This window comes from Cibotium barometz, chromosome 21 (genome assembly GCF_041138505.1).
Source record: "Cibotium barometz isolate CiBa-2024 chromosome 21, ASM4113850v1, whole genome shotgun sequence".
Classification (NCBI taxonomy): Eukaryota; Viridiplantae; Streptophyta; class Polypodiopsida; order Cyatheales; family Cibotiaceae; genus Cibotium; species Cibotium barometz.
This window is the reverse complement of record NC_141066.1, coordinates 50,000,640-50,027,558: the sequence shown is the minus strand read 5'-3', so window position 1 is coordinate 50,027,558 and position 26,919 is coordinate 50,000,640. Positions and strand designations below refer to the sequence as shown.

The 26,919-nt window shown below is 42.6% G+C and overlaps 1 protein-coding gene across 1 annotated transcript in view; it reads left to right on the top strand.

The window, feature by feature from the left end:
- The first annotated feature begins 12,924 nt into the window (after positions 1-12,924).
- Positions 12,925-26,919, top strand: part of LOC147627314 (snurportin-1 protein) — a 43,331-nt gene continuing 29,336 nt past the window's right edge. Inside the window, exon 1 of the mRNA XM_086815950.1 lies at positions 12,925-13,512. Coding sequence (XP_086672076.1) covers positions 12,956-13,512 — 557 coding nt within the window. The 5' untranslated portion in view covers positions 12,925-12,955. The remainder of the gene's footprint in view (positions 13,513-26,919) is intronic.

Sequence of the window (26,919 nt, the reverse complement as noted above, 5' to 3'; positions counted from 1 at the left end):
AAGATCAAATGGCTACTATGGGGATTACAAAGACCAATAAGGAACTAACCTGGAGGTGCATCTGAATTCTTCTACAAAAGTAAAATAGCTTGGTTACAGCACTAGTGTCCTTACAACAACGACTGCATATAAGAGCACGAGCAAGCTTTGGTATAAGCGATTTTATCACATCCGATTTGTAGTGCTGAAGGAGATATAGAAAAAGGGAATGGTAGCTAATTTGCCTAAAAAGACTCCTCTAGAGTTGGTACATGTTGATCTCTGTGGTAAGATGTCTACTACTACATTGGGAGGATCTTCGTACTTTATGCTCTTAGTCGATAATTATAGCTGAAAGATATGGGTTTATTTCCTTCGGGATAAGGTTGAAGCTTTTGGCAAGTTTAAATATTGGCATAAGCTTGTGGAGAATGGGACATGAAAGAAGGTAAAAAAGTTCTATATAGATCAAGGAGGAGAATTCCTTTCAACAAAATCTGATAGATATACTACAAGGAGAATGACATTAAGCACCAACTCACAACTACTCACACACCTCAACAAAATGGTTTTGTAGAATGCCGTAATCGGACCGTTGTGGAGATGGCTTGATGCATGCTAAAAGAGAAAGGATTATTACAAGACACTTTTTGGGCTGAAACAATAAGCAGATGCATGCTAAAAGAGAAAGGATTATTACAAGACACTTTTTGGGCTGAAGCAATAAGCACACAGTAGTTTACATCCTTAATCAAAGCTACATAAAGGTGCTCAAGGGTATTACACTGCTAGAGGCCTACTTTACTAAGAAACCTTCAGTGTCTCATTTCAGAACATTTGGTTATGAATGTTATGTGTATATACTAGATGCATCTAGGAAGAAGCTTGACGCCAAAAGCAAGAAGTGTATCTTTCTTGGATACAGTCAAGATTCAAAGGCTTATCGACTCTATAATCCAAAGGTGAAGAAGATAATCACTAGCCAAGATATGGTGTTTATGGAGTAGACACAATCAGTTAAGGAGACAGGTCCATCCACTCTATCATCAGTCAAAGAAATAATCCACCATGAGCCCAACACACCAGCTAGATTTCCTCTCAAGCAGGAGGAGTTTTCAAAGGATGAAGACTCTCACACATCATACTAGCCTGGGAAGCCACTTCCAAAGTGGTCACATCAGCTCTTTGATGAGTGTAACCTAATACCTGAGATGCCATAATCTTCAGTGAATGGACCATGCAAATCAAGGAGAATAGAGGAGCAAGGAAGAGCATCTAATATCATCGTCAACATGGCCTTGATGGGGCAGAGATAATGGGAACAATAAAGGAGCCAGCTACCTTGGACAAAGCCTTAGCACATCTAAAGTGGAAATCTGCAATGCAGTCTGAGTATCACAACATCATAACAACAACACCTAGGAGCCAGTTGATCGACCTCTAAATAGAAAGACAATTGGTACCAAATGGGTTTGAAAAGCTAAGTATAAAAAGCTAATGGCTCACTTGAAAAATACAAAGCTAGGTTGGTTGCACAGGGATTGTCACAAGTGGAGGGTATTGATTTTTTTGAAATCTTTGCTCCCACAACTTGCATGACAATTATTAGGGAGCTACTTGCCTTGGTTACTCATAAACAGTGGCCAATTTTTCACATGGATGTCAAATCAACATTTCTAGATGGACATCTCAAGGAGGAGGTATATGTAGGTTAGCCACCAAGTTTTGAGATGTCCAGATCAGAAGACAAAGTTTGTAGGGGCTGAATAGGACAATGTATAGGCTGAAACATGATCCAAGGGCATGGTATCACACAATAGACCAATTTTTCAAGAATATTGGGTAGAAGTGCTTCTGATGCCAACTTGTATGTTCTAAAAAGACATGGCAATATTTATTTGGTTGTCATGTATGTAGATGACTTGAACATCATAGGTGATAATGAAGAAATGATCTAGCAACAATAGACAATGGATATGCTGAGCCATGAGTTTGAGATAACAAACTTGGGTCTTATGCATTTCTATTTGGGGATTGAGGTTTAGCAAGAGTCGAGAAAGATCTTCATATCACAACAATAGAAGTATGCTTGGGAGATTCTCATAGCATTTGGAATGACCAACTGCAAACCTATGTCAGTGTCTATGGAGGTGAACATGAAGCATTCTGCAGAAGATTCTTCACCATTAGTAGAAATTGAGAAGTATAGGAAGCTAGTGGGGAGTTTAATTTTTCTCTCACTGCCAACACTAGGCTTGATATTAACTTCACAATTGGTGTTTTGAGTAGGTTTTCCAACAAGCCATGGGAGAGTCGTTAAGGGATGTCAGTACTTAGGTACATCAGAGGCACTCTCAATTATGGCATCACTTACAGTGCAAGTGACACTCTTATAGATTATTGTGATTTAGATTGGACAAGAGATTATGATTCCAAGAAATTAGTTTCTGGATATTGTTTTTTCACTTGGTTCTGAAAACAGCCTACATTGACACTTTCTTCTACCAGAAGCTAAGTACAAGGTAGCTTGTTTTGTTGCTTGTGAAGTAGTATGGTTGAGGAGGATTTTAGTGGACATGGGAGTTTAGATTAGTTGGGCTACAGCCTTGCAATGAGACAACTAGAGTTGAATGGCTATGCTAAGACCCTTGTATTTCATTCTCGAATAAAGAACATTGAGATTCAATATCATTTTATGCGAGATCTAATTAAGGATGAGATAGTGGAGCTGGAGTATTGTTTTATAAACTAGAACTATGCACGCCGACATCTTCACCAAGGCTCTTGGGAAGGATCAGCTCACTTGGCATCTTCATCGACCAAGAACATAATCTGTATTTGGGCAGACATTGAGGGGAGGTGTTAGTAGACACTCAATGCCCGCCTCTCAGCATGTATCTCACATCTATGTTTAGTGCACATTTGTAAAGTCCCCCAGTATGAGGAGAAGCCACCATTGGTGCATGTGTCTTTGGTGGGAAACCTAGCTCAAATGCCAATGGCATTGTTATTGTGGCCATTGATGGTTTGGTCAAGGGTGTAAGCGTTAGGGTCCTAAGGGGCCCAGCAATCCCCCATCAGCTTAGAAACTAATGGGGTTGTTATTGTAACCATTAATGGTTAGGAGATGGTAAAGGTGTAAGTGTTAGGATCCTAGGGGGCTAGTGGTCCCCCTGGGGGGGAGCCCTCGGCCCGATAGTATGGGTTCATTATTAGTGATAGTTGGCCATGTTTTGAGGGTAGTGAAACCGTGTCTATGCCGCATAACTGCTTGCGTTGTGTTATAGTAGAAGCCATTGGTGCATGGGGAAACCTAGCTCAAATGCCAATGGCATTGTTATTGTGGCCATTGATGGTTAGGAGATGGTCAAGGGTGTAAGCATTAGGGTCCTAAGGGGCCCAACAATCCCCCATCAACTTAGACACTAATGGGGTCGTTATTGTAACCATTAATGGTTAGGAGATGGTCAGGGTGTAAGTGTTAGGGTCCTAGGGGGCCAGTGGTCCCCCTAGTGGGAGCCTAGGAGGGAGCCCTCGGCTCGATAGTATGGGTTCATTATTAGTGATAGTTGGCCATGTTTTGAGGGTAGTGAAACCGTGTCTATACCGCGTAACCGCTTGCGTTGTGTTATAGTACCTTGGGATGCCATTTCTTGAAGCTTCTTATAAGAATTCCTCTCATAAAGGTTTTGCCCTTTCCTTATGTTTTCTTAATTAGTTAACTTAATCATCTCTTCTATGGTTTACAGAGAGTCTTTCCTTGACATAGTGATAATGCACCTTAATGTGCTTAGTGAGAGCATGAAACACTGGGTTCCTCGCACAACTGCTAATACGCTCTGGCTGTCTCAGTGAAAATGGTAGTGCTAAACGATTGTCCAACACCCAAATCAGCCATAAGACGTCTGAGCCATACACACTCAGCTGTAGCTGTAAAAGCTACCCTATACTGAGCTTCACAGCTAGAAGTGGCCACTATAGGCTGCTTCTTGCTAAGCCATGATATACATGAATCACCAAGGCAAAAGAAAAACCCACTAGTGGACACTTATGTGTCATAACATCCATCCCAATTTGAATCACTAAAAGCATGCAGTTGTGACTCACCCCCCTTTAGATAAAACAATCCAAAATATTGAGTGCCCTACAAATAGCGAAAAACCCGCTTGACAGCTTGTACCTAGGCTACGCATAAATCTGCTCAACTGTGAGACCACATAAACCTGCTCAACTGTGAGACCACATACTGTTTACTCGCCTCGTGTTGCATACATAAAGAAGGGATCCAACAGCCTGCTAATACAAACTAGCATCAAAAGAGTCTCTTGCATCTTGAAGACTAAGTCGAGTACCTGTCTCCATATGTGTAGCCACAGGTTTACAGTCTTCAAGATTAAACCTCTTCAATAGCTTCTGTATAGCATGCATCCAATGATCATCATCCTGTGCTTCCTCAATGGAAACAGGTTCCTCCTCATTACATAAAGTAGAAATGAGAGCATGATCCACATGAGAATAATCTACATGATGAGAACCTGCTAGGTAAAGGAGCTGCCAACTTGCTATCTCTCAATGTCTCCACAAGTAATTTTTGGCATACACCTAGATTCTTTTATGGCTGCTCTCTCCTCATCCAATACATCCTCAATAAACTGCCTCATCAAAAGGCTGCAAAGGCTGAATTTCAGCACTTGGTTGAGCATTCAATTGCTCTACATATGGCTGCCCTCCATTAAACAAAATTAGGAGCAAATCAAACATGTCCTATGAGCATACATTCCGCTATTTTTTGCATGAAAGCATGGGCTGAACTGAGTTTTTTACAAAAACAACATCTCTACTTACTAAAATCTGCTTTGAGGCCAGATGGTAAAGTCTATATCCCTTGCTTTCTTAACTGTATCCCACAAATATGCATTTAATTGCCTTATCATCAAGCTTACTATGTTGTTGCTCACGCACAAGAGCATAAGCAAGACAACCAAAAACATGCAAATGAGTCGCAGAAGGCTTCCTGCCATGCCAAGCTTCATAAGAAGTTTTAGACTGCAAGACCTTGGTAGGGCATTTGTTCAACACATAGTTTGCGCACATAGTTGTCTCTAACCAAAAACCATGAGGTAAATCTTGGGCTTTCACCATACATCATGCCATCTCCATGAGAGACATGTTCTTCCTCTCAGCCACACCATTTTGCTGAGGTGTGTATGGAACTGTACATTGATGCCTTATGCCTTTTTTCTAGCCATATTTGCATGAAATTCCTTGGACATATACTCCCCCCCTCGAGCTAAATGAAGGGTGCCAACTTTACATTCACATGCATTTTCAGCCATGGATACGAAGTGCTTAAAGCACATAGAAACCTCTGACTTCTCCTTTAATGGATACATGTATAAGCTGTAATTTCTTAACAACTCTCAGAGATCCATCCTTTGGAAATGATGCCCGATGCATTTTACCAAGAATACACCCCTCACATACATGTCTAGTAGGGGTCTCAAGAGTTGGCAACTCAGAAACCATATCATACTTGTGAAGGCGTAACAAACTGCCATAATTCAGATGACCAAATCGTGCATGCCATAATTCTGCATCACTCATAGCACTAGTCGTAGAGACTGAGCAAGCATCATGCTGCAACTTCTCAAATACATCCATCTTATATAGGCCATGAAACAAGGTACCTGAGGCAATGATAGAATAACCATCATTTCTATCCTGAACTGTACATCTGTCAAATTTCACCGTTAAGCCTGACAAGGCTAGGGCTGAAACTGACAGCAAGTTCTTCTTAATGCCTGACACATATAAAACTTTCAAAAGAGTAAATGCGCCCCCATTTGCAGGCAGCAGTGAGCACAACTCTACAAACTCCTCTTTGATAGGATATGAGAAACCATTTGCACATGTCACAGTTCATATACTTGGGACAGATTCCAGAGATGAGAACAAACCTTTTTGTGAAGTAATGTGCTTACTAGCACCACTGTCAAAGTAACAAGCATCCGATTCTACCACTGACATGCATACATCATGAACAGAAGGGTCATAACTACAATATACAGTCCATGCCCAATCATCTTGAGCAACAGCAGATTCCTTCTTCTCTGCACTTGGTGCAAATGCATCAGCCTCGATTCTTTCTTTTTCTCCTTCTCTAGCCTTTTCTTGCACTCATGTATGTAGTGCCCTGGTTTCCTGCAATAGTGACACTTACCCTTATTTTTAGGCTTATCACCTTATTTCTCTCCATCCTTACCTGAGGATTCTGATTTTGGCTTATAGCCACTATGCAAAGAAGCTTTACCTTTGCCTTTCTGATTGGCAACAAAAGCTTGGTCACCAACTCGCATATTAGATCTATTTTGCCTAGACTGCTCTTCTTGTAAGAGTACTGAAACCACCTCATCAAATGTAAGGGCATTTGGATTTCCCTTCATCATGAGTCTAAGGGTAGAGGCAAAACTCTGATAAGAATCCGGCAATGCATTGAGAACTGTGGGCACCAATGTACCATCAAGATATATCTCATCCACATTAGCAAGCTGCTCCTTAAAATCTTTAATCTTGGTCAAGAAGCTATCCATTGAGTCTCCCTCATTCATGTGCTCAGACTCCAACTATTTGCGTAGATATGCAACACGTGCTTCATTACGCACTTGGTATAATGCAGCAAGTGTATCCCATGCTTGTTTTGAAGTCTTACATGACTGAATATGAGAAATAATGCTTCGCTTCACAAAAAGTGCAAGCAATGCATGTGCCTGTGCATCTCTTCCATCCCATCTTGTTTGAGCAACAGTGGGAGAGGTATTGGTGGTGTATGTGGAGGAGCCACATCTGTATCAAATTTTACTTCAGATGTACCTACAGCACCTGGTTGTTGCACTGGTAGTTGTGAAACAGGACAAGTTTCACTATACCACGACCACATTCCAAAGGCCTTTAGCAACTAGTACATGCCTCATCATATAGGACCACAATGGGTAGTTAGTCCCATCAACAAGTTTGTCCTCAGTAGACAACATGTTGAATACATCACTACTGCCAGCCATGCCTTTCTACCAAATGCAAAATCTTTCAACACACTGCAAGCACTCAATATTCAATGGATGCAACCCTGGATGGCTGCCAACTGACTGAATCACCTGCAAAGTGTATGAAAAATAACACAGAGTAGAGAATAGAGTGTTACTAGCAAAAGTATGATGATCGATGTTGTTGAAGACACTGTAGATGCTACTGCACACCAAATCTTTGCCGCTACACCCAAAATCGAGCAGAACCAATCCAAAATGACGCCTCTCCAGAACGTCTGTAGAAACCTTGCAGTGCCCAAAACGCGCCCGAATCATGCCGCAGACCCCAAAAATTTTGTATACTTCGTATAAAAAACACTATAGTATACACCTTCTTCTCCTAAGAGGGTATCTCAATCGGAGACATAAAAATAGGGTCGTGAGAGAAGGGAGGCAGACTACTAGATCAAGTGTCAAGAAAGCTAGCTCTAATACCAATTGTTGGAATTAGGGTAAGGGTTTCAACAATGCACACACACAAGATAGAGAAGCTTGAGAGCACACAAACTCACTAGAATAGAATGAACAAATGTGTGCCAGATACAAAATATAAGTACACACCCCAAAATGAGTAGATAAGAGGGTGTACATATGCACGGGGGAAAAAACCTCCTAGTGAGGGAAAAAATGCCCCGGCGGTCCTAAGTGTGTTCACACACATTACTACCATATAATGCTACAGAATTATTCTTGTATATTAGGCATAGCACAAGCTATAGTTTCCCTATCTTATACTATGAGAGAAGCATGAGTTTTGTGAGAGTGTAGGAAATTAAAGAGAGATTTCATATCTTTTTTAGTAGAGATCTTGGCATGCATGAGTAAAAAGGATTGTACTATGAGAGAAGCATGAATTTTATGAGAGTGTAGGAGATTAAAGGCAGATCTCATTTCTTTATTAGTAGAAAGCTTGGTGTGCATGAGTAAAAAAGATTGTCTTCTCCAAATCTAGCTCCAAATCTAGGATGTCTTTTTGTTCTTACTTAGAGAAGCAAGAGTTTTGTGAGAGTGTAGGAGATTAAAGAGAGCTTCATTTATTTATTAGTAGAGTGATTGGTGTGCATGAGTAAAAAGGATTGTCTTCTCCTAATCCAGGTCTTTTTGTTCTTGCTTAAAGCTAGTTACAAGAGATGGTATTAGGAATATTCTTTAAGTACAATAGTTACTCTTTTGAAGGCAAATTGTTTGTAGGTGTGTTAAAGGGAAATTAAAAAGAATATGCCAAGTACTATGAGAATTTTTGGTTCCTGCTTAGAGCTAGTTTACAAGAGATGGTATTAGGAATATTCTTTAAGTACAATAGTTACTCCTTTGAAGGCAAATTGTTTGTAGGTGTGTTAAAGGGAAATTAAAAGAATGTGCCAAGTACTATGAGAATTTATTTTATCATGAAAAGATAGTAACTCTTTTGAAGGCAAATTGTTGTTGTAGGTATGTTAAAGATAGTAACTCTTTTGAAGGCAAATTGTTGTTGTAGGTATGTTAAAGGGAAGTTATAAAGAATATGCCAAGTACTATGAGAATCTATTTTATCATGAAAAGAATGTTGAGAAGGTTAAATTGGTTTCCAAAATGTTCCAATGATGTCTTCATACAATTGTTATGTTAAAGAAGGTGAAATAAAACTAATAATAAATATTGGAAATAGAGCTGGTAGACAAGATGGATGAGGGTAGCAAGGAAGTTTGCACTCGTTGTTGTGGAAAGTTGCGAGTCTAGAGCTTGACCAGCCCTGACTCGGGTGTTCAAGCTCACTGGTGAGAGGCCCTCAAGCAAAGCGGCCCCTGGTAAACGATGCTTCCTAGCTTGGTCGACCCCATAGTCCAAAGTGTCCCCCAGCTAGGTTGACCCCATAGTGCAAGCACCGTGGAGTAAAACATGAATAAGAGGAGCATGGTAGCCAACGTATAGCCTACCCTAGGTGGGCTAGATGAGTTTTGTGCTTTCCTTTTCTAGAATATACGATGTTTTGAAAGTTCTTGTAAGAACCTTACATGAGCATGAGCATGTTTTGAAAGTTCTTTGTGTAAGAACCTTGCATGAGCATGTTGTACAAAATATAGCATTCGTACATTGTTGTTTGATTTTTTATACTTGTTATATTCTCTTGTATGATGAGAATGAATGGAAACAATGCTATTTAAGTTTTTGAATCTGTGTTTATGCAGGTTCTTATGCTATGTGTTATCCCCTTAGGCTTGGTAATGGAATTCCAAGACCTAATTGGAGGCAACCCATGCATGCTAAGTGGTTGTGGAATAGGGTAGGTGGCTCACTCAAACAGAGTTCGTTTGACACAAGACCAAATTTGTAGGTTGTGTATATGATGTTCAACAATGTTGGCTATTCCAACCCACTTTTCCATTCCAAAGGAAAACAGAGTCTATTTGACACAAGACCAAATTTATTTGTAGGTTGTTTATATGATGTTTAGCAATGTTGGCTATTCAGTGAATTAGATCCAGTCATGGGGAAAATTACCTTTGAGGTGAATTGTTTGGTTCTGTTGTGGCATACACTAGGACTTGATCAAAGATTCGATTTGATGGCTAGGTAGTCCTTATGATAGTCAAACAGTGTATCACTAGGAATGGATAAGCCTTATGGTCTCTAGTTCTAGGTGTAGAAATCCTACGAAAGAGGAAAAAATCTCATAAATTTCATCCCAAAAATTCAGCCCTAAAGATTTGGAAAAGTTGCAGCCTTTGACTCTAAAAAATACACTCCAATAGAGTAAGCAATACACCAATGGTTTAACTATGTCATGAATACAAGACTAGAGAAAACTTTGCATGCAAAATAGGATTTGCCCACATCAATGAGCAATTAATATGGGACCCCTTGTTCCCTTCTAAGAGTCTTGTAATATCACAATCCCATCTTCTATTTGGGAGTTGTTTCCAACCTTAGTTTGACTCATTAGAGTCACCTTAGGATTAGAATCTTTGCACATGAGAAGGGTTTCCATTCAAGTTACATGGGATTCCATATATATTTGGAGTGGGAGGAGGCTTAGCCAAGGTACTTTAAAAAGGGCCCTTCTTATTGGTACTCTTATCAAAAACCTTATGCTATAACTAGCCTCCACCCCATGGCATTTCTTGCTTTTGAGCTCCTTCCTTGTGAAAGGAATCATAGGATCTTTACTACCATTACACCCCTTGTATTTAGCCTTGACGAAGGTAGTGGAGGACGTTTCTTCCAAATTATCCCTTAGAAGGGAATTACAATATCTTTACTACCACAAGTGTTTCCACTTATATTTAGCCTTGGCCAAAGTGAAGGACTCTTCTGCTAATCTATTAGGAGTACACTCCTCTTTTTCTTTCCCTTTTCAAAGTTGTCCCAAGCCACCAATCGATGATTCACCCAAGTCCTTTCCCTTATCTTCCTCCCCATTAGGTTCCTTGGTATCCTTAGGGGGCCCACCACTCTCCTTGTTTTCTTCAAACCTTTGTTGTCCTCTTTGCAAACTAGATAATCTTGACACGGTAATCCACAATGAAACAAGCACCATCAAGAGATCCTTAGGGCCCCCACCACTCTCCTTGTTTTCTTTAAACCCCTGTTGTCCTCTTTGCAAACTAGACAATCTTAACACAATGACCCACAATGAAACAAGCACTAGAAAAATATCCAAGCCTAAGCTTTATCCCAAATGTTTCATAAAATCCTAATTGAATTTCTAATTTGTCCAAAATTGGACAATAGTACCCAAGTTACACAAAAAAAAAAATTGGAACCTCCACCCAAGGAAGGATTGGAAGGAATAAACCTGGAGCAAACTAAAACCTTAGCTAGATCACTAAGAGAGGGAAAAATCCATAGAGAAAGATTCAAAAATTCCATCCATATTAGGCACGCATGCGTCAAGCCTTCATTTCTATTAAAGAAGGGATCCCAAGAAATCATAAGAAGAAAGGTTTTAAGAAAACAATGCAACTTTGGCTAGTAGATTAGAAACCATCAAGATGTTAAAGAAGAAACCTTTACCTAGATGAAATATGTTGAATGCCTTTGTCTGGTAGCACATTCGTTTCGAGCCAAGAATCTAGTTATTGCCTTTAATAAATACATATGTTGAATGGCCTTTGTCTATGGCACATTCGAGCCATGCATCTTGCCTTAAGAGGATTCTACCATTGTAAAATAAGATGATACCATAGGATACAAAAAGAGCTACCATTGCAAAATAAGATGATAACATAGGACACAAAGAGCAAGCAGTCTATAAAATCATTAGGCAGAGCTACCCTTGCCACTTTCTTCTTAGCTTTCTATACGGATGCCGAGACTCCTTCCTTACCCCCACCTTTTCACTTGAGGAGTAGCTTGTAACTTCTCTTTTGCCCATCCCACGTGATGCTTTGAAGATGCCTTCTCTCCTAGAGACTCCATGAAGGACTTGCATATTTTCTCCTAACTTCCACATTTGATAGGTTTGCTTACCTCTTTTTCCCCATGTCAAGGTCGTCAAAGAACTTACACAATAGTTTCCCCAAAGCCTATCTTTTCTATTTGATCCCCATGTCAAGGTTGTCAAAGAACTTACACAAGATTTTCCCCAATGCCTATCTTTCCTATTTGATCCCCAAGGCATTGGGCTATGTGGGAGTCTACCTTGCAAAGTGTTGATTTGAGTTTTTGATGCTATGGAAAAAAAGAAGTTTTTTAAGCATGTGTGTTGCTTAAACATAGACTAGCGTATACTTTATAAAAAAATAAAATCATAATAAAGAAGTATGGCTCAAATTAACACATCCATCAATAAGTATTTTATTATACATCCATGCATATGTATTTTTTGATCAAATTTTCATTTAATATATATTATAAGAAATATTTTTTAATATTAACTTCAAGATTGTCTTCCTCATTTACTATATAGTGATTTTATTCCTATACTGGAAAGCTTTTTCCATTCTACAATATCTCATTTCTTACATTGGTAATTACAATATCCTAAGCTTTTTCCATTCTACAATATCCTAAGCTTTCTCATTTCTTATATAGGTAATTACAATATCCTAAGTTTCTTATACAGGTAAGTACAATTATATATATAAAAAGGATAGGGTCTTATTGATTTACTACATGAATACATCATTTCTTAGATATAAAATGGATCATACACACAATTCTCCATATAAAAGGCAACATTTCCTCAATAACTACAACTGGGGTATATAGGAAATGCAATTTCCTAAATTCTCCATATAAGAGGCAACATTTCCTCGATAACTCTAGGTGGGGTATATAGGAAATGCAATTTCCTAAATAAAGAGGAGAAAATCCTTTCTTGTAACTAGGAAATATGCTAAATTTCCTAGCTACTTATTAGCAATTCGCTATGCTCCTTGTGCTGCACTATTATGGCCACTGACTATAGCTCACTATTATGGCCACTAGCATATTACCTAACAATTTGTTATGCTCCTTGTGCTGTATTATGGCCACCGACTAGAGCTCACTATTAATGTGTTGAGTGCGTGCTCCGCTATGTGAGAGAGAGAGAGAGAGAGAGAGAGAGAGAGAGAGAGAGAGAGAGAGAGAGAGAGAGAGAGAGAGAGAGAGAGAGAGAGAGAGAGAGAGAGATGAAACACGAGGAAGGTTTGCGGCAGTGTCAGAAAAAAACCGACCTTTAATGTAATTTTCATGACTCAAATTGAGAAAAAATGAGTTGTAATCTTGGCTAACCTTGAATTTGAAGATTCGAAATTTTGAAAATTTAGTTATAAAACCAGTTAAGCTATGCAATTTTTCAATAAAAACCAATTCCGGGTGGGCATGTGTAAGGGAGACTTGCCGCCCAACCATGGCATTTCCACGTACGCTCAAACATATATATATTTCCTTCCACGTTTATGCATGCCATTCCTACATAGAGCGTGGAGATGCTAATGGCGGAGCGGCCTCCCAAGTCCGCTTCTAGCGGTGGCCGCGTCCACAAACGCCTCGTTTCCGACCAACAGAAGCGCCGGGACATCGCGTTGCAGCGTCAGAGCCAAGGCCGCCGCGACCTGCAGCAGCACGCCCGTCAAGTTGTCTCTGTTTTTGTTCCCCACTCCTCCTCTTCTGTATACGAGGATCACAACGCAATTAGGGTTCACCAGGAGGAAGACCAGAACGCAGTTAGGATTCTTCAGAGCAAGGATCACAATGACGCAGCTAGGGTTTACCAGAACGAGGATCGCAACACAGATAGGGTTTACCAGGACGATCATCACAGCAACACAGCTGGGGTTGACCAGAATGAGGAATTTAATGCAGTTACAGATGATAACCAGATAGAAACAGGCCATCTCAATGACACTGCACAGCAGGAAGAAGGGGTCACTGGTATGCTGCAAGCCACCAGGCTTAAGGGGAGTAAAGCTCGAGACTGGTTCAAGCAGCAGTTTATGCTGCCGGAGTGGATGGTGGACGCACCCCTCCGCCTCAGAAAAGACTGGTAAGCACATATAGGGATTAAGATCAATGATCATAACCTCTTGTTTTCATGATTGTGTTAATTATCTATTGATCTTTAGGATGTTTCTTCGAAAGGCATCTTGTTTCAATGTGGAACACGGTCCACGATATGCTTTCTATTTATGTGCTGTCCCCCAGATCACAACATCTTGATTCACTGTGTGGATATAATCCATCATTATGTATCATCTACAACTTGTCCATGTGTTTATCACGTGACGTTCGGGGTTCTTGGCTTACAGGAAACCCACCTCCTCCTGGCACAAGATAGAATTCCTACCCTTCCGGGAAAGTGTCTTTGGGCTTGCTGTTTTGTTGTTCTATCCTGTGGCATTCTAGAATTAGAAACAGGCATTTTCTCTAGAAAAAAAGTTATAATAGTGAAACCCCTCCTTTAGCGATAGATGAATTGATAGGAGAAAATTAAGTTGTAGGCTATATAAATAGATAGATAGACACAGTTAGAACAAAGTGGCATCCTTACCGTTGGGCAAAGTTACCACTGTATAATTGAAGGCTGACAAAGACTTAAAATCAGAGGAAACTATAGGTCTTTCTTTAAGATCAGGGAAACAATGACGAGAAATTAATGGCCATATATGTGTGGTGTGTGTGTGTGTGTGTGTGTGGAGAGGGAACAATTGTCTAGATTTAGACAGCCAGGGAGACTGATTTAGTGAAGCTGCAAATGCCAAGGGAAACAATGACGAGAAATTAATGGCCATTTATGTGTTGTGTGTGTGTGTGGAGAGGGAACAAGTGTCTAGATTTAGAGAGCCAGGTAGACTGAGTTAGTGAAGCTGCAAATGCCAAAGGCATTGCTTGGGATGGCAATTTAACATCCATAAAATTAGGGAGACCAAGCCGTAGCCAGGGCAACTTCTATGAGTTGCCAATACCATAAACCAGAGAGTGAGCTGGTAGATCTCTCCGAATCTTGAGAGGTAGGAGGATGGGGTCAATTTGTTTCCAAGGAGCTTCAAGAGATTCTCAATCCGATAAGGAGGATAAGGCTACCGAGTGAAAGAGCTTGGAGATCGAGCCGGTGGATATACAGCAGAGCCTACAGATGGACTGAATGGTAGTGGAGCAAAAGTGCATGACTTGCCCCAGTGTTCCAATATATGATGTATCTAAAAGATGTCTACATTCAATGAACCTGGGCGCCTTTGTCTCTGCCCTGTAGTTGTCCCAAAATAGGACCAATTTGTGCACTCTTCTCGAATCTTTCCCTTGAGGCGACTGGAAGTAAGAAGCACGTCCACGTGGCAATGGGGCAAGTATCCCCAATGGTTCTTGTATCTGAACTTAGATGCTTCTTATACATGTCTATCTACTGATGCATACCAAAAGGTGTCTTGCTCTCCAGATGCTTGTGTTCTTGTCTAGAGCTTCCTCGTACTGCTACTATGCTAAAGTTCTTTTCAACACTTGAGAGATGCCCATAATGATTTGTGACATGCCACTTTTGTAGTGGCAAGGGTGCATGACTAGATACAATGTATCTATAGGCTGTCCACATTCGATAAACTGAGGCACCTTTGTGTCTGCCTTGTGGAACGCATCTAGCTGTCCCAAAACAGGTCTAATCTGCCCGTACTCTTTCACGAATCTTTCCCTTGAGGTGACTGCAAGTAGGAAGCATGTCCATGTGGCACTCACATGGAACCCCCTCATAGAGGTGGCTCAAGACAGCTCTAGGCAAGATCAAGTATTTGCAGAGCATGACCAAGTTGTGGATTCATCAAGACATCTTTTGGTATGCATCAATATATAGGCTTGCGTGACTAGGATCTAAGTTTAGATCCCAGAACCATTGTATATATGATCATCTTTTGCAATATACCGTAGAGTGGGCTACATCTCTTCTTGTGTGTGCATCCTCTAGCTTCCACATAATCCCACCCATAGTTGTCAGGTACGAAAAGTTCGATTCGGTAAAGTACGTTCAAATACGGTCTCGGAACACACCGCTAAAAATTTTGAAAATAAAAATACGGTGGAGGTTGTTAGAAGTCATCTCCTGTCTATTTCAGACACCAGGGCCTTTGTTGTGGGTGTGCCCGCCTTGTGTAGGTGTTTTATCATTTTTCCTCACTCCCCGTATTTTTTTCCCCATTTTTTCCCATTTTTCCATGGTGTGGATGGATGCCACATGTTGGGAGGAGCCCATGGTGCTGGCCGACTGCACCTCATGTGCTCCTGGTGGCTGGCCGACTGCCTATGCTGCAGTCGTGGAGGTGCTGGTGGCTGGCCGACCTGTTTTACACAGTCGTGGAGATATTCTGTGGTGGCCAACCTGCTTTCTTCAGTCGTGGAGACATTTGCTGCTGGCCGACTGCTTTATGCAGTCGTGGAGAGCCTCATGCGCTGGCCGACCCCATCCATGGGGCATATAAATAGGCCCCATGCTCCTCACCATTGTATCATTCAGTTTTGTGCGGGATCTTGTGTATAGAGAAGAGTTTACACGCCTATTTCTCTGTGTCTCTTGTGCTGTCTATTTTCTGCACTCTACTTGCTCTTGTGAACCCAAGTTTGGTTATCATTTCCGCTGCATATTTTGACATGGTATCAGAGCCCTAGGCTCGTGATAGATCTTGGGAGTTTTTTGAGCAAGAGGGGGATAGTTAGATTGCTGATTGGTGGACTGTTTTGGATTGTTCGGGAGGACTGTTCGGGAAGAGAAGGTGCAAGAGGAAGGCGGGCTAAGGTGCTGGACAGCCACTTGCAGGTTTTAGAGTTTTTTTTTCCCACCCACCCACCCTTTTTAGTTTAATCCCCGCGATGGCAGATTTACTAGAGATGGCTGAGAAGCACGTGAAGATCCCGACTCTCCCCACGTTCCCAGTGGACCGTCAGTTGGACGGGAACAATTACAGCATCTGGAAGGTTATGATGGGAGTCTATGCTGGAGTCATATGACCTTGTTGATTTCATCATCATCGGGGTTCCACGGCCGGAAGCAGAGGAAGGGGAGTTACTGTCGATGCAGATGGACCGAGAGGCACAGGCACACATGTGGGATCGTGTCAACACCAGGGTCTCATTTATTTTCCTCAACTGCACACCACAAGTGATCAATCATGTAAAGCACATGACGCTGGCCAGAGGCATATGGGAGCACTTGGCTTCTCTTTATAACAGGGTATCACCCATGAAAAGGATCTCCTTGGAAGTGCAGATGCGGGTTATGAACCCTGCAAAGTCCTCGACGATGCGGGACCTCGACGATGCGGGAACACATTAACAAGCTGCAGGCCCTTCAGCAGGAAGTCCTCCAAGGTGGGAAGGAGATATCATCTGAAGACATGGCCATCACTTTGCTGTCCCACTTGCCTGCTCAGTATTCTGCTTTCTACTCCTCGTTGATTACGAGTGGCAGGCTCAGCACCATCGCCTGGGAGGAGCTTGTGCCAATGGTCTTGGACTAGGAGGAACGTTTCACGAACCCTCCTGAGGGTGGAGGTTTGGAGGCCTTAACTGGCCAACGGTCGAAAGGCCGTAACGCCAAGCGGAAGACCGAGAAGGGTGAAGATTCCTCAGTAGCAATCATAAAGACTCCGGCTTTTGTACACCTGGAGGTGGTGGACACCGATGTTTCATTTTCTTCAGGCAGGGAGGAGATTGGAGGATTCTCCGCAACGGATACTCGGGAGTGGATTCTAGACAGTGGTGCTTCCAGGTACATGACTCCTTCCCGTTCCGGCTTACAAGATCTCTGCAGGCTTTCTGGTCACATTCTTACTGGGGATACATCCACTATCCCAGTTCACAGTGAGGGCAGGATGGAGATAGTTCCCGATGGCAGAGGGGGGAAGCATTCCTCCCAGGTGTTGTATGTTCCGTCACTTGGTTTTCATCTGTTGTCAATGCATAAGGTTTGCAAGACTGGCGTACGGGTGGAGTTTGATGAGCACTTTGTTGCTCTCCGGGACAAAGCAACAGGCCAGGTACTTTGGGAAGGCGAAGTGGAGAATGGAGTTTACAAGCTTTCAGCACTCTCCCCTCCAGGTCCTCAGGTTTGTGATGAGTGGCAGTCTGGTAATGGCAACTTAAGTGTGGATACGCTGCAGGTGCAGGCTTTTCGGGACCAGATGGTGGATAGCTTGCTAGTAGATGGCAGCAGTTGGCAAGAACTCTCCAGTACTGATGTTGGTAGTTCTTGTGTTTGTCAGTCAAGAGGAAACTGAACATGTAACTTATGCTCTGATGTCTCGTAGTATTCGAGACAAAGAACCTCCTGTAGATGAGGATGTTCTTTCCACGGGGACTTTTCGAAAAGCCAGGCAGGTGGCAGTTGATTACTTGCAGAAGGAGATGCATACTCTAGGCTTTGTGGTTCCGGATTCAGAGGGGGTAGTTGACAGGTTTCAGAAGGCCTTGCATGGTCTTCAGTAGGTTTCTAGGACTTGGTTTTTCACCGTAACAGGTGTTGATCCTTGTGAGCAGTGTGATGCCTCTTTGACTCAGAAGCAGAAATGGTTCATTGATCTGGTTGATGGACACCAGATTGGACGGGAGCTTCCTGATGACTCCTTTTATGCAAATCATTGAGGATGAAAGAAAGAGGAAGTTTCGCTCCGGATTGCAACCAGCTTATCGTTCGGGCATTGAATTGCACCCGACACATACTTTGCAACAGCTTACAGCCTCTGCTCTTGCTACGGAGCAATTGGTGGTCAAAATTAAGCAAGATCAATGTAACATGCGTTGCGGAAGCGTGTTCATGATTAACGCTAAGCAAAGAAGATAACGCTAATCCTATGTTTAGCAAAGACACAAAAGAGAAGGAGAGAGAGACCTATGATGGGAGAATTAGGGTTAGGTCATGTGGGAGACATACACAGAGAAGCACAAGGGAGAGAGAGAGAGAGAGAGAGAGAGTTGTGGGGATAAGTCAACTCATGAGGCATGAGTGTGTGACTCCCCTATCACACATGTATATTGCACTAGTACACATAGTGCACTTAGTACATTAAAAGTACTAAGTGTACTATGTACTATAACTTATGGGCTTGTACACACTATAAGGGTGGGCGTAACGCCTTTACCCCAACAACCTTCCACTTAAAGGCAAAGTGCCCTTAAGTAAAGGAAAAGAAAAATCAGCATGTACATGATAATATACAAGGCCATATCAAGGCTGAAACTGGCCTCATCCAATGCCCATCAAGTGTCTGCAATGAGCAAATCGCTCCGGAGGCAAACTCTTTGTCAACAGATCAGCCGGGTTGTCATCCGTATGAATCTTAACAAGCTGAATTTGCTTGTTCTCTATCACCTCTCTGATGAAGTGATACTTCACATCCACATGCTTCGTCTTTGCATGAAAAACAGGGTTCTTTGCCAACTGAATGGCACTCTGACTGTCACAATGCAACAATGGAATATCCCCTGTATAACCCAAATTAACCACTAACCGAGATAGCCATAATGCCTCCTTGCAAGCCTCTGTGGCTGCAATATACTCGGCCTCTGTAGTAGATAAGGCAGTGCACTTCTGCATCCTGGATATCCATAACACAGCACCTCCTGTGAATGTAAATACATAACCGGTAGTAGACTTCCGGTTATCTGGATGACCGGCATAATCTGAATCCGTGTAACCATGCACTAATGCATCCTGTTTGCCAAAACAAATGCACAAATCCTGTGTGCCCTTCAGGTATCTCATGACACCTTTCACTGCTTCCCAATGCTTCTTGCCAGGGTTGGCCATGTATCTAGAAACCACTCCCACTGCAAATGCAATGTCTGGCCTAGTAGCAACCATGGCATACATGAGACTGCCACAAGCTGAAGCATACGGAATCTTGGCCATATCAGCCCTGTCACTATCCGACTGTGGGCTGTCCATAGCACTGAGTTTCACATATGGAGGCAAAGGAGTACATGTCTTCTTCCCCCCGTCCATATTGAACCTCTGCAAGACTTTGCCAATGTATTCCTTCTGAGACAAATACAACACATGTTGATTTCTGTCCCGAAGTATCCGCATACCCAAGATGTGATTTGCATCACCCAAATCCTTCATATCAAAGGTTTCATGCAGTCTCTTCTTCAAAGCATCCATCTCTTTACGAGATTTCCCGGCAATCAACATATCATCAACATACAAGATGAGGATCAATAGACTGCCATCCAAAGCTTTCTTGGTGTACAAGCAGTGATCTATGTCACTTCTCCTGAATTTCTGTGATTTCATGAATGTATCAAATTTATGATACCATTCTCTTGGTGCCTGTTTGAGCCCATAAAGACTCTTTTTCAGCTTGCATACAAGCTTCTCCTTTCCACTTACTGCATAACCCTTTGGCTGCTGCATATATATCTCCTCATGGAGATCACCGTGAAGAAAAGCAGTCTTCACATCCATCTGAATCAAGTCCAGATCATCATGCGCAACCAAAGCTAACACAGCTCTAAGTGTGGTCATTTTGACCACTGGAGAGAAGATCTCCTCAAAGTCCACACCATATTCCTCCTTGAAGCCCTTAGCCACTAACCTGGCTTTGTATCTTGGCTTTGCATCATGTGTAACTTTGAGCCTGTATACCCACTTGCAAGGCAAAACCTTCTTGCCTGCAGGCAAATGCACCAACTTCCATGTTTCATTTTTATGCAGAGAATCCATCTCTGACTTCATGGCACGCTCCCAAAGAGCTTTGTCTGCCCTCTGTAAAGCCTCCTTGTAACATGAGGGCTCCCCACAGTCAGTGAGCATCAAGTAGTCAACCCCTGGAACAAACCTGTCAGGGGCTCTGGAGGGTCTTGTGGACCTCCGTACCCAATGACCATCATTTGCAGGTTGCTGTCCAGCCTGCATATCACCCATTGGTGGCTCCTGTTCCATGCCATAAGGCTGAAAAATCATGCCCGGTATCTCCTCTAACTGTGGTATATCCATAGGGATATCTTCTGCCATCTCTGGCTGTCCATTTGGACCATTTTCAGCACCATTTAAGGGCTGGTTTTCCTGCTCTGTAATGGCTGATTTACAGCCCTTTGTTGTTGTCCATGATGTCCATCATCATCAAAGATGACTCTGCCAGGCTCCTGTTGCCTTGCAAGCTCCTTATACATGCATGTTTCATCAAAAATGACATCATTGCTGCGTATGATCTTTCTATTCATGGGATCCCAAAGTCTATACCCCATTTCACCTCTGTCACCATATCCTAGGAATATGCATTTGTGAGACTTAGGATCAAGTTTGGTGCGCATTTCCCTGCGTATGTGCACGTACGCAACACAACCAAACACTCTCAAGTGCTTGTATGACGGAGGCTTCCCTGTCCATACTTCTTCTGGCACTTTCCCACCAAGCCTCGTGTTAGGTGACCTATTTATAGTGTTTTGCCAGTTTGATTCTCAACAAGAGCAACAAACTTCTGAAACACTGAGAATGTATCACTCTTCAAACGAAGAGGATAGACCCACACCTTGCGTGTGGCATCATCAATGAAAGACACAAAATATTTTGCCCCTCCCAAAGAAAGCTGAGGCATCTCACATACATCTGTATGCACAAGCTCTAACTGAGCATCTTTCTGTCCAAGAGCTTTCTTGTGGGGGCACTGTAGTTGCCTACCATATATACAATGCTCACAAAACTGAAAACTTGAAAACTTTAGAGAAGGCAAGTAACCCAAACGAGACAATTGCTCCATTCCCTTGACACTCATGTGTCCCAACCGGCTATGCCACATAGAAATTTCCGGCTGCTCGGTTGCATTTACATTAGCATGGTGACAAACACCTGCATGCATAAAGTAAAGAGTGTCCACCTTAGAGCCTCTGGCAACAACCAGTGAGCCCTTACTAATTTTCCACTTTCCACTACCAAATGCGGTAACATAATCAGCATCATCAAGCTGTCCAGTAGAAAGCAGATTCTTTTTGATCTCAGGCACATGCCTGACATCATGGAGCATAAGCTGTGAGCCATCTGAAAATACAAGCCTCACATCACCTCTGCCAAGAATTTTGCATGCATGGTTATCACCCAAATAAACCACTCCTTCATTGCCAGCAGTGTACCTGACAAACAAGTCTCTGCAACCTGTGACATGAAAGGAGGCACCTGAATCAATGATCCATGAGTGCATACCATGACCACCTGTAAGAAGTGAATGGGCATCAAGTGAAGACGTAAAGAGGACCTCATCCTCACTGCCACCTGCATGTGACACATTGATTTCTTCAATCTTGACTCCACTTTTGCCCTTTGGCTTTACATCTTTGGCTTCATCTTTCTCTTTGTCTTTGTCTTTTCCCTTTTCCTTTTGATCATTTTTCCATTTGTAGCATTGCTTTTTAATGTGTCCCTTCTTGCCACAATAATGGCATTCCAAATCCTTTTTGGAGCGAGACTTGCTCCTTCCCCTTTCTTGGCTTTTCCCCCTTTGCTGGGATCTCCCACGTGCATTCATTGCATTGGACTTTCCAACAGAGTTGTTCTTCCTATTCATCTCTTCTTGAAGAAGAGCACCCTCAACATCTGCATATGACAGCATAGCATTCGAATTGCTAGTGGTTGTCCTGAATGTGTCCCAACTCTCTGGCAAAGTGTATAAGAGAAAAGTGGCTTTGAACTCATCGTCCATCGCCAACTTTTGATTAATGACCTGGCTGACAATACCATTAAACTCATTTAGATGGGCTGTCATAGACGCCCCTTCCTTCATCTGAAGGCCTATGAGTTTCTTCAACCAATACACTTTGCTTGAGGCACTTTGTTGGGCATACAAGTCCTGCAATCTCTGCCACATTCCCCAAGCTGTCTTCTCTTCACGAATGCTGAAAAGTAAAGAGTCTGATACAGACAACATGATAGTAGATCTTGCCAGCTCATCCATATCTTCCCACTCTTCAGCAGTAAGAGATGCGGGCATCACACCCCTTTCTTTGATAGGCTTGTGCTGCTTTTTCTGGAGCAACACATTGTAGCACTGGGTTTGCCAAATATCATAATTATGCGAGCCTTCAAGCTTCTTGATGTGAAGCAATGAAGAGCTCTCACCTGTGGTTGCCATAGCAAAATGCAACCTGTCAATGCCTGACTCCCTGCAAAATGTGCAAACACTGCACCAAAAGCACACAAAGTGCTCACAGTTTTTCTCCCAAAGTTTATCTCCCATTGCGGAAGCACAAATGCAACTTTTCTCCCACTTTATGTGATGTAAACACCAAAATCTGGTTGCTGCAGATTTTGGACAGCACCTTAAATGTGCTCTTTTGCCCTTCCAAAGTACTGTACAACAGTACCAAGTGCTTACAAATGATGTACCAAACCTGTACCGGCAAGTACAGCAGCTGAAATTGAACCTTTTGGTCACTCAAAATAGTGTACAGCCATGCCAAAACAAATGCACAAATCCTGTGTGCCCTTCAGGTGATACCAGTTGATGGGAGAATTAGGGTTAGGTCATGTGGGAGACATACACAGAGAAGCACAAGGGAGAGAGAGAGAGAGAGAGAGTTGTGGGGATAAGTCAACTCATGAGGCATGAGTGTGTGACTCCCCTATCACACATGTATATTGCACTAGTACACATAGTGCACTTAGTACATTAAAAGTACTAAATGTACTATGTACTATAACTTATGGGCTTGTACACACTATAAGGGTGGGCATAACGCCTTTACCCCAACAACCTAATCTACTATATATTGCCAAAACATGCTATATATACAATGATCTTGCTGATTCACAGCTTCATGATGCATACCAAAGATCCTTGCAACCCTCTACTTGCAATCGAACAAGAGAAGCTCCTGTTGATCCACCACTGTGTCCTTGCTGCCTTGCAGACTCTGACAAATGGATCCTCTTGATCTTTGAATGATCATTCTAATGAATGCCTAATGATCCTATTTATAGGAAAAAGGAATGAATTCGTAATCAAGTCGGTTTTGCCTATTTTCCCCACAAAACATTGTCCAAACAGTCATATTTTGTGTCCAAACTATGCCCAAAAGGTGTCCCAACCATTGGGCTATGTCTTGGGCACTTCCGGGAGCTTGTAGGGCTGCAAAATCTGCTCTAAATCTACCCCTGAATCTACCCATATATTTGCTAATGAGAATATACATGTCTATGAGCATTGGGATGAACGGATGCACATGACATCCCCTTTTGCTAAGCTTGGAGCACTGGGGTAATTCATACACCTTTGCTCCGATTCCGTTTTGGTCCAATTGAAGATTGCACTTCATATCCATCGGCTCAATCCCCAAGCTCTTTGACTTAGTCTTCAAGTTCTCTGGCTTGGTCTTTGGATCTTCTGAAAACCCCTCTGAAACTGTCGAGATGACCTCATCCTTCTCCAAATAGGATTTGGAGAGATCCACCTCCTTGGGAACTATCGGGTTGACCTCATCCTCCTCCAAATAGCATTTGGAAAGATCCACTTGCACGAACTGTGGTTCTGGTTTTGGTTTGACTTCTGGCTCTAGCTTTGGCTTTGGTTTTGGTTCTGGCATGTGCATCCCGGGTAATGGCACCTCCTCGGAAACACCTCTTTCTTTGATCACGTCTCCCGAGAACTCTTGTCTTAGGAGCTCTCTTTTCGTTGGGTAAACGCTCTCGGTCATGGGTTGCTTTACAACCCTAGGTGATTCCTTCTTGGCCTTTGTTGATGCTGCCATGAATTGTGCCCATGTCTCCTTGAGTTGTGTCCATCTTTGCTCGTATAGAAGTGGGTCTTGACGCATCTCTTCTTGAAGCTCTTCTATGAGTTGTTGCCTAAACCTGGCCCCAACGATGATTTGTTCATACTGAGCATAGCGTTCTTGTTCCCTTTTGTATCGTTTATCTTCCTGTCTCCGACGACTCTGCAAAGTCGTGAGAAAGTCATCATCCATTGCCTCTGAACTCATGATATTATTTTGCTGTTTTTTCTGTTGTAATCAGCCCAAAAACCCTAACTCTAGAGTTCTACATGCTTTCTAAACTTCCTAGGATCATGCTAGGCTGAAAACTAGACTTTCTAGCACTATACTATGCTGAAAATGAGCAAAAAGTTGATGCAAAAATGCAGATTTAACGCAAAAACGCAAACCCTAATCTTGCTCGTAAACCCTAAAACGCAAACCCTAATTCAGCATGCACCAAATATAAACTAAGAATTGTCCTAGGATGACCTAAGCTCTGATACCAATGTAACATGCGTTGCGGAAGCGTGTTCATGATTAACGCTAAGCAAAGAAGATAACGCTAATCCTATGTTTAGCAAAGACACAAAAGAGAAGGAGAGAGAGACCTAATCTACTATATATTGCCAAAACATGCTATATATACAATGATCTTGCTGATTCACAGCTTCATGATGCATACCAAAGATCCTTGCAACCCTCTACTTGCAATCGAACAAGAGAAGCTCCTGTTGATCCACCACTGTGTCCTTGCTGCCTTGCAGACTCTGACAAATGGATCCTCTTGATCTTTGAATGATCATTCTAATGAATGCCTAATGATCCTATTTATAGGAAAAAGGAATGAATTCGTAATCAAGTCGGTTTTGCCTATTTTCCCCACAAAACATTGTCCAAACAGTCATATTTTGTGTCCAAACTATGCCCAAAAGGTGTCCCAACCATTGGGCTATGTCTTGGGCACTTCCGGGAGCTTGTAGGGCTGCAAAATCTGCTCTAAATCTACCCCTGAATCTACCCATATATTTGCTAATGAGAATATACATGTCTATGAGCATTGGGATGAACAGATGCACATGACAATCAAGGCGGTTCAAAGGGCAAAGACAAGGCTGTCCCAAATCTACCAAAAGGTGGACAGCCACCTAAAAAGAACTTCAGGGAGACCCAGAAGCATGGTAAAGCTGAAAATACCTCATCTAAAGAACAAATTTGGCTTGACCCCCGAGCAAAGAGAGCAATATGCCAAGGAGGGAAAATGTTTTTCTTGTGGCAGCAAAGAGCACATGTTTCGACAATGCCCTGACCGCAAACCAAAGCATGAGGACAAGCAAACTAAGGCTAATGTGCATGCAGTTCCCGATGTGCAGGGAAACACAAAACATGATGCAAAAGAGCAGATGGTATGCAAAACTTGGGGTCAAATCAAGGATCAGCCCGCCTTATTCATGTTTGATGATTGTGCAACCGATAACTTCATCTCTACCCAGATGGCAGCTGCCTTGGGTATTGAGGTTGAGAACATGGGACCTCAGATTGAAGTTGAAGCTGCCTTTGTTGGTAAAGAGGTGCAGGTTACCCCACTGATAGGGAAGTTGTGCATACATATCCAGGGCTACCTTGATAATGAACATTTCTTAGTTGCACCACTAAATGGATGTGATGTATTGTTGGGCAAGCCATGGCATCATAGGCTTGAGCCCTGCAAAGAATACAAGAAGACAAACATGATTTCTTTTATGCATAGAGGCCGCATGTATTTCATTGATGTCGGCAAAGAAGGGGATTCCATCCCACTTGTATCTCACATCTAGATTAATAAAGCGATGAAAAAGAGTCTTTTTGCGTACTTGGTTTTTGTTCGTGATAGCATTGTACCAAGTCATCAAAATGTGGATGCTATGACTTACGATAGGTTGAATTTTCTTCATGCATTCAACGACTGTTTTGTTGATGCATTGCCAGGTGAATTACCTCCCCAAAGTATCATCGCATAGATCTTGTTTCAGGCAGTTCTCTGCATACCGTGTGAGTGCTGCTCTACCTTGCAGGCGGCTGCACCGCCCTAGCCAGGCTACTTCTGCTCTCCTTCAGGTGACTGCGCCTCCTTCAGGCGACTGCGTACGCTTCCACAAGCGGCTACAGGTGGTTGCGCTCCCTTTGCAGGCAGCTACTGGTGGCTGCGTTCCTCCCCTTGCAGGCGGCTGCGCCCTCTTCCTCAGACGGCTGCGCTCTCCTCTACAAGTGGCTCTACAGGCGGCTGCGCCCTCTTCCACAGGCGGTTGCGTTCCCAGACACCTCGGGTATTGCAAGTAAGTGGATTGAGATTTAAGTAAAGGACTTTGATATAAATCTGATAAGGGACACTCTCTACCGTTAACACCCGTTCGGTGCCGGGTAGTCCAAGCTTCTGGAGAACCACGGTCCATGGGTGCCGAGATCGGGAGAGCCAAGCGTTAGTACGGGAGCGCCTGTTTGTGCGTGGTCCTGGAACACCAGTGGGGCGCTCTCTGCGGATTCCAGTGAAGGTATAGGACCGTAGAGACTCTACTACTCAAGTGGATTGCTCTCCTTCGAACGTCTACTTCGAGTCTTTTGTTTGGTAACTGTATTCATCTCAGTTGTACATGGACATCATCTGGTTCATTGAACCCATGGAGCATTGTATCTTTTAAATACTCCCAATAATATATCATATATTGAGGGGGGGTCGGCCCATTCCGGCCCG